Raw genomic sequence first — 8,444 nt, forward strand, 5'->3', positions numbered from 1 at the left:
AAAAGGATCTTGGAGTCATCATTGATGCCACAATGAACATGGGCCGACAGTGTGGGGACATGGTCAGGAAGGCCAACCACACCTTGTCATGCATCCACAGATGCATCTCAAGCAGGTCCAAGGAGGTGATCCTCCCCCTCTATGCGGCACTGGTCAGGCCGCAGCTGGAGTACTGTGTCCAGTTCTGGGCGCCGCACTTCAGGAGGGATGTGGCCAATATGGAGAGGACCTGGAACCAGCTTCCAAAAGAAGTAGTGCTGGCTCCTACCCTGAGGGTCTTTAAAAGGAGGCTGGACGAACATCTGGCCGGGGTCATTTGACCCCAGTACTCTTTCCTGCCATGGCAGGGGGTCGGACTAGATGATCTCGTCAGGTCCCTTCCGACCCTACCAACTGTGAAACTATGAAACTATTCTCAGCAGCTGGAATGGGAAGGATGAACGGCATTGCAATGCTTTGAAGGAAGAAAGGACAGGGTTCAATGAGGTCCATCAAACTGTATGGAAGAAGTGAAATACAGCTTGCTTATAAGACTGACTTTCATGGCAGGGGAGCTTGCTGACACTGAAAGCAATGGAGGACGGAGGTAAATAGGATGCAGCACATCAGGTTTGCTTAAGCTTTATAAAACAATTATATATCGGATAGCAAGTACAGGTTTCCCTCAATTTATGCTGTACATATGTTCCCAGAGAATGGCGCATAAATCGAATTTGCATAAAGCAAACCTACTTTACTATGTAACAAATAGGAATAGGTTCCCATGGCAGTGAGAGAGGGAGGGAGTGAGGCTGGGACTAGCGAAGGGGCGGGGGGAGGGGTGCCACTCCTGGGGCTGCACAAAGCAGCAAAGCAAAGTGAACAGAGCGGCACTCACCCCAACTCTGGCTACAGTGGCCCCAGGAGTGGCCGATGCCAGCGGCCTGCAGCCGCTGGGCTGCACTGTACTCCACCTATCCCCACTCACCTCTGCTCCTGGGCTGCACCATGCCCTGGTGCAGGCAGCTGGTGTCGGCTGCTCTTGGGGCCGCTGCAGCTGGGGCGGGGTGAGTGCTCCTCCCCACACCTCCCGGGACTCCGCCTGTCCTCATTCATCCCAGCCCAGGCCGGAGCAGCCCCGGGAGCGGCCGACACCAGCTGCCTGCTCCGTGGCATGGCACAGCCCAGGAGCTGGGGTGAGCCCAGGCACAGGGGGATAGGCGGAGCACAGTTCATCGCAGCGGCTGCAGGCAGCTGGCACCAGCCGCTCCCGGGGCCGCTGCAGCTGGGGTTGGGGTGAGTGGGGCCACAGCCCTCTCTCCTCCCCCCCCCAGACTTACCTGCTTGGGCAGGGGGGCATCTATGCTGATCGCATAAGAGTGAATTTACCTTGCATATAACGAACGGTGGGTCTAAATATGCTCATCGTGTAACAGTGAATTCGCACATAAAGAACCTGCATAAAATCAAGGGAAACCTGTACTGCATTTTCCTAACACTGTTAACTTGAAAGACAGCAGACTATTAGTGCAAAAAAGAGGGATTGGTGAGAACAGACTAACTATGTCTTTAAACAGATACTCAACAATAACGAATATAAATAATGTTTGAATACACAATTCTCTTGCTTTTAAGTTGATCAGTTATTTTTACAAGTATTTTGAGTTCAAAACAACTGTGAAAAGAAAAACTGACCATTGATTTCTTGTAGAAATTTAAAAATCATAAATCTCAAATGTTTTTCTTTGTTGTTGAATGTCATTTGGTTTTAGCAAATAACTCAATTTTAAGCTGATTTGTGTCCAATTTTTCCCTTACATAAACTTGTATAATTTGGTAGTGCATTTTGAATTGATCATTTTCTCATCTTTTCCTCTGGTCCAACCCTGCTAATAAATAAATTATGTCACATTGGTTGCAGTGGGAGAAGAAAAAACGGAAACCATAGCCCACTAGTCAAATCTTATACAGAAGACTAAGAGAAATGGAAAATGTTGTCTACATCAGGTTGACAACTTCACTATCCAAGGGCAAAGCAAATGGTGAAGGATTGCAGAGCAGCACAGGGATTGCTGAAACCCTCAGCTATTTATATTTAAAACTGCAACATTCGCTGCATTTTAAGACACTGATTTTTTTTGCAAAAGTATCATATTTTGGATGGTGCATGGGCACTAATGAAATCCTTCCAACATTAACTGTTTTAACAAATGTTGCACTTGAAAGTTTCCCTTTTATTCATATTTTAGTTTCACCAGGTGCTTAGAGTTACCATGTGGAGTTCAAACCTGTGATGTACTCAGGGAGATCCTATGGGACCCAAACTGGTGCCCTCTTTCACAGGTTGCCTGGGAGGAGAAAAGATACACAAGATGCAAGAGACTTTCTATTGAGAAAATTCAGGAGCATTTCAAATGCCACATAGACTCATAGAATAGTCAGCATGTGAGGTTAGAAGCTCCAGATTTAGGGGTTTCTGATTTTGTTTTATTTAGGAGAGCGAACAAGGAGTAGGAGAGTGGGGGCCAGAACACAGAAGATGAAAAGGTGTTTCTGGATGGCAGCTTAAGTGACTGTTTCCATTAATTTATAATGACATTTAAGACTAATAGAATGAAAATTCATGCTATGAAGACATAAGCCACATGATGAGATGTGAAAATGACCAGCCTTGGAAAGGAAGTCATCTGGTAAAATGTTTCAAGATATGTCTGTCCACACTGCCTTTGCCCATGCTATGGGGTGCCGCCATGACAGCCCAAACCATCTGTTCTTGCTCCATGCACACAACATATCAGACAACTACTCTTTGCTTGTCTTTGGCACACGCCCACGGCAACTCTAATAGCAACTACATTACATGTTTTTCCGACAACTGGTGAGCAGAGAGTGGGAGCAAGGAGGAAGGGGGTGTTATCCTGGGGTACTCTTTACCACAGTTGGAGGCAATATTCATCAGTATATGTATAAATGATATTCACTAATTTATTTGCTGTTTATGACCTCAGAGCCATAATTCTAACAAAGGGTAACCTGCAACTAAAAACACCTCAATCAATACCAACAATCATTTTTTAAAAAGCAGGTGAAAGGCTGAAGAGCCAGTGGAAGACAATGGACTTGAAATGCACTTGAAACAAGGCTTGAACTCCTATATGACTAGACTGCCAGACACTACATGTGCTGGTGTTAAATGATGTACACAGTCCCTGCAGAAGAGGGAATCAATCATCCATGCCATCTTTATGCCGTCAGCCAGCCACACAAACAGTACTGTGTTTGCCAGAAAGACAGCTGCTCACCTTTCTCAGAACTGATGGACAATGCTGAACAGGCACTGCTATGGAAGTGCAAGGAGGGAAGGTAGCAAGGGGCTTCTAACTGGTGAATAAAATGTAATTTCCACTGTTAATTATTAGCAGCTAAGGACAGCTAGAAGCCAAAAAAGTATCTCCCTCATTCCCTGCTACATACAAAGCACTAAATCACTGTGAAATCAGCTGAAAGGCTTCCTTTGCATCATGAGATATAAAGCACAAGGGAAGAGGAGGGGGAAGAAATGTGATGTGGCAAGGAGAGGAAACTGTCATTGGTTTGCACCTCCACCAACAGCCTCTTTGCGAGGTTTTGTCAAAGAAAAAGCAAGGAGCATAGTGTGAAGAGTTGCTTATGAAGAGCAGACTTGTATTTGAAGAAGGTAATATCAATTCCATAGCAAGAAATAAAGGTGCAGAGAGACTGTTCAACAGCTTAGAAGATGTCACAAACAACTGCTCCAAAACCATCTCCTGTAAGAAAGCAATTTGGTGAGCCATAACATAGAAAAGCACCAGTCTCTACAGTATAACTATCCAGTTTTTAGTTTTTTGTTTTTTAAATAAGGATGATAATTGGGACTCCAAGACTTCACAAGGATGAGCACTGCAATACTGAAGGCTAAAGAATGCAAATTTTACAAATGCCTTGAATAAGTATTTATAGGACAGACCAATTCTGTTTGTAAAAATCAAAAGCACAATTTATTATCCCATCACTTGAACAGCATTTCAAGGAAGTGAGCTCAAAAGCCAATTGGCTCTAACAGATTCCTCATGGAGCTGTATTTCCCAATGCTAATTCTAGCATTTCTATTATTAAATTTGTAAAGTTATGCTTAAGAGAACATTAGGAGTATTTTTAAGGCCCCCTGGCTTGGCTGCCTCCCAACTGACCATGTAATGAATAAGAAAGTAGATACGTTCTAATCTTCCCCACTGATCATACAATACAAAACTCAAGTCATTTCTCTTGAGAGATTGCAACAGTTAAGAGTGAATGTCTTGTGGGAATTAAGGTATCAAGGCCTTTACTCCTTGGTTTACATACTGCTGTAAATGAATCAGGAATGTTCTGAGCCACAATGGGGAAGATATTGATGAAGAAGCTCTGAAGCATATCTCAGTAATAAGAGGAACCAGACCAAGCTTTTCATAAACTGCCTGATGCCCCCCGCTAGTGTATACACATGTGCTGCAATAGCAGTCATTTTAGATGCACCTTTTTCAAGATTTGTTATTGGTATAAAACTGCAGCTTCACTAGTGCTGTGATGCAAGTGTTAGCAAAGACAGGCATTTTCAGTAGAGTGCTGTTTAATACTATCTACAAAAGTGCTCATATTGTGGCAACTGGGATCTATACAAATCCTAGACTGACACTGAAAAAGCAAACAAAACCAAAGCTGCCCAGACCTTTGCAGGAATTATGGTATTAAAACAGAGTAAGAGTTGCACAGAACCTTCCCTTGAATCACTTAACATCTTTAAACAACAGTCTTGGAGGTCCATGTCAAGCCCATGCTTTTCTGAAACATGACCAACATAGAGCATTCTCTTTGGCTAGGGACAGAACTTGCACATAAACCAGTTTAAATGATCAGAAACTGTTTTAAACCTGGAACAGAACATAAGTTTGATACACATATACCAGTTTCAAAATGGCTGAATCTAGTTTAAGATAAACCTGGTTGAATGCAGTATCATTCAGACTTAACTGATTTAAGTCAAACTGCGATATAGAACTTCTGTCCCACACCCCTTCCTGGTTCAAGTTAAATCACAGTCCTCCAGCATCCCAGCATGCTTTGCAGGCCTGGGCTGGGCTGTGCTGTGCTGTCTGCTGGAACAGAGCAGGGTTGGCCCTGCCCCTCTGTTCTCTAGCTGGAGCAGTGATGGCTGGCTGAAACGGGGATGGGTGTGCTGGGGATGCAGCCCAGTCTGCCTCGCACGGGCAGAACAGCCTCTGCCAGACTTTTCCCCACCGAAATGGAGAGGGTGGGGGTGTGGGATAGCAGGTTCAGGCAGAGAGGGATTAAACCCCCCTGCCTCCCCTCTCCCACCAACAGGGACCCCAGCTGGGGTCAGCCCAGCTTTTCCCCCCCTGCTTGTGGCTCAGTTCAGCCTGGGACCCCCTGAAACAGCCCCCTCCCTCCCCACCCCAGCCAGGGGTGATCCCACTGTACCTTCCTAGCCACTGGGGCTGGGGTTTTGCTTGTGGCAGCCCAGGAGCAAACGCCAGATCGGGGTGAAGGAGGGGAGTGAAATTGCCCCAAGCCCAGGTGGCGACCTGCACAGAGATTGCGACAGCGGTGGCTCCATCCTAGACATGAGCCCTGCTGAGCAGAGGGACCCAGATGGTGGTGGGTGGGAAAGTGTGTCTGTGCTAGTCTGGAACAGAGCCAAGCCAAGCTGAGCATGCAGCTGGGGGATCAGCTCCTGCCTGGTGGCCCTTTCTATCCACTGGAGACTGGCATGCATGGCGCGGGCTAGCCTCCTCAGCCCTGAGTGCTATTACCTGAGTTCCCCTGGCCACCGGGTGCGCCTTGCTTACTCTTCCCCTACCTGGTAGCAGCAGTGCAGCACAGTGTGGTGTACCAGGTGTCAGGCGTTGGGCACTACTCCTACGGCTTTCCCATCACTGGCTGTCATCAGAGGGACCTACCTTGGTCGTACCGGTAGGTGCTGCCCATGTGAAACTCCAGTTGGCTGCCAGGTGGACTGACAGTGGCAGCGGCAGTGGCAGCGGCAGCAGGAAAACTGTTGGGGTACTGCCCCGCACCTGGGACATGGGGCTATGCTGTGCTTCCACTGTCGAGTGAGCAAGGTGCACCCAGCTCAGTGCCTGGCAGCCCAGGGGGACACAGGTAATAGTGATCAGGGCGGAGGGGGCGAGCCCGTGCTGTGCACAGTACTGTGGGGCCTGTGGCTGGTCTGGGTGCAGCTCTCCAGCAGGCAGAATGGGCCGCTGGGTAGGATCCTCTCCCCCAGCTGTATGGTTGGCAATACCCCAGGCTAGTGCGGACACACTCTTGCCCCTTCCCTGCCCCCATAGGTGGGATCCCTCTGCTCAGTGGGGCTTATGTCCAGGATGGAGCCGCTGCGATCTCTCTATGCATGTCCCCACCTCGTCCTGGGGCCATTTTGCTCCCCTCCTTCCCTCCCGATCTGGCCTTTGCTCCTGAGCTGCTCCAAGCAAAATCCCACTCCTGGCAGCTGAGGAGGCACAGCAGGATTACCTCCTGGCTGGGAGCGGGGCTTTAGGGTGTCCCAGGCTATGCTGAACCACGAGCAGGGGCAAAAAGCTGGGCAGATCCCGGCTGGGGTCCCTGCAGGCCAGGGTGGGCTAGGGTAGGGTTTTAAATCCCTCCCCAGTCATACTCAGTGTGCCAGGGCCCAGCTAAGCCCACCCCTCAGCTCAGCTTCCCTCCAGCCTGAAGGGAAGGGATGCCTGGTCTAGCTCCCCCCCAGTTTCTAGCCTGAGGCACTACAGGCATGTGCCTGCATTTCCGGAATCAAAAGTGAATGTCTATTCACTTGCTTGTTGGTTCAATCTATGCAGGGTAGACTAACCTGCAAAGCTTGAATCAGTTTGGGCTCGCGCTTTTTGAATGCCTGTACTGGAGCTTTGAGCTACACTGAAAACCACATATACCGTTTCTCATTGCTGGAGAGAAGGTTTATATTTAGTCTTGATTATTGCAGGTTCCCTCATAAAAAACATTACCAGACACAGCACAATTCATTCAGTATATCTTGTAACCTCTTTGGGAATTTAAGGGGAACCTTACATACAGTTTACACAAAAACTATCTAATGCTTTCAGTTTCTTGTTGTCAGGAAAAGTGCAATTCAGCAACTTCACCAAGAACACTGTTTCAAAACAAAACAAAACAAAAGCAAAACCCCAAACAAACCTAAAAGCTTTTTATATCTTCTCATAGATTCAGGTAACTGCAAAACATTAGGTACCTCAGATGGCAGAGCAGGGTATGGAGTTACACTGACTGGTAAATTGTATGCTGGTTTATTTTGATCACGCTACTGCCTGCTTGCTGTTCAAAGCCAACAGCATAAAACTTGCCTCATCTGCTAGTTTATACAGTGCAGATTTGAAGTCAGGAATCAGACCACTTCCTGTTGCAAATGAATTTTCATCCTAGTCTAGGATTTTTCTGTCTGTTGTTACAGGCACCTCTTTTTTTTCTTTAAAGTGTTGCACAACAATTATTTTTGTGAGCTACAAGCAAAAGGATTTAACAGAAAAAATAACTGGCATTTACTGTAAGCTGAAATATGATGTATATCCCAATATAAACTTGCATTTTACAATGCATTTCCCTGCATGGACATGCTAACCATCAATTCTGTACGCTTTCAGTGAGATGAAAATAAAATTAATTAGAAATCTCAAGAAAGCTGTGCTTTTATGTTGACCCAAAATTAGAGTAGCATAATAGTCAGAGAGACCAGCTACTTTGGAGCCTCAAACACACAGAAGAAGGTCAGCAGGAATCCTCAGAATTCAATTAAATGACAGACGGGAACATCTGTTGTATATCTGGTCTATATTTTGCCACACACCAAGTAAGTTTAATACTCAGCACCAATTCCATTTTAAAAACAAAACACAACATTCTCAGTTAGAAATTAAGCTATGTGCATATAGTGGAGTATTCTTTCTTCAGCAGTTGCCTTTCCTCTTCCACAATGTATGCAATGAAGGTAGTTATTCTGGAAACCGGTATACAATAAAGACACCAGTAAAACGTAACGCATGCTGCATTTAGCTCAACTTTTAAATCTGAAGACTGCCTAGTTTCAGAAGGAACTTTAGTAATCAAAACCAAAAAAGTAAACCCAAACTTCTGCAATCTTCAGCCCCCTTTTACTACAAGGTCAGAGGAAAGCCAAGATTAAGAGTAAAGATGGGGAGTTTGAATTCCAAAGTCTAGCAAATTTCAATTTGTAGCCATGCTGGTCTAAGGCAGAGGTGGGCAATATGCGGCCTGCAGGCTGGATGAGGCCTGCCAAGGCCATTTATCTGGCCTGCAGTGCCCCCCCAAAATTTAGAAAATTAATATTCATCTGCCCCTGGTTGCCTGTCATGAGGCCCTCAATGGCTTGCCAAAACTCAGTAAGTGGCCCTCTG

At 46.3% G+C, this 8,444-nt stretch overlaps 1 protein-coding gene across 1 annotated transcript in view; it reads right to left on the minus strand.

Moving 5' to 3' along the window:
- The window catches only part of UBTD2 (ubiquitin domain containing 2), a 60,525-nt gene extending 54,540 nt beyond the window's left edge, over positions 1–5,985 (minus strand). The window contains exon 1 of the mRNA XM_006021090.3: positions 5,958–5,985. Coding sequence (XP_006021152.1) covers positions 5,958–5,985 — 28 coding nt within the window. The remainder of the gene's footprint in view (positions 1–5,957) is intronic.
- Between the last annotated feature and the right edge of the window lie 2,459 nt (positions 5,986–8,444).

The sequence above is a fragment of the Alligator sinensis genome, unplaced genomic scaffold, assembly GCF_000455745.1.
Source record: "Alligator sinensis unplaced genomic scaffold, ASM45574v1 scaffold360_3, whole genome shotgun sequence".
In the NCBI taxonomy this organism is placed as follows: domain Eukaryota; kingdom Metazoa; phylum Chordata; order Crocodylia; family Alligatoridae; genus Alligator; species Alligator sinensis.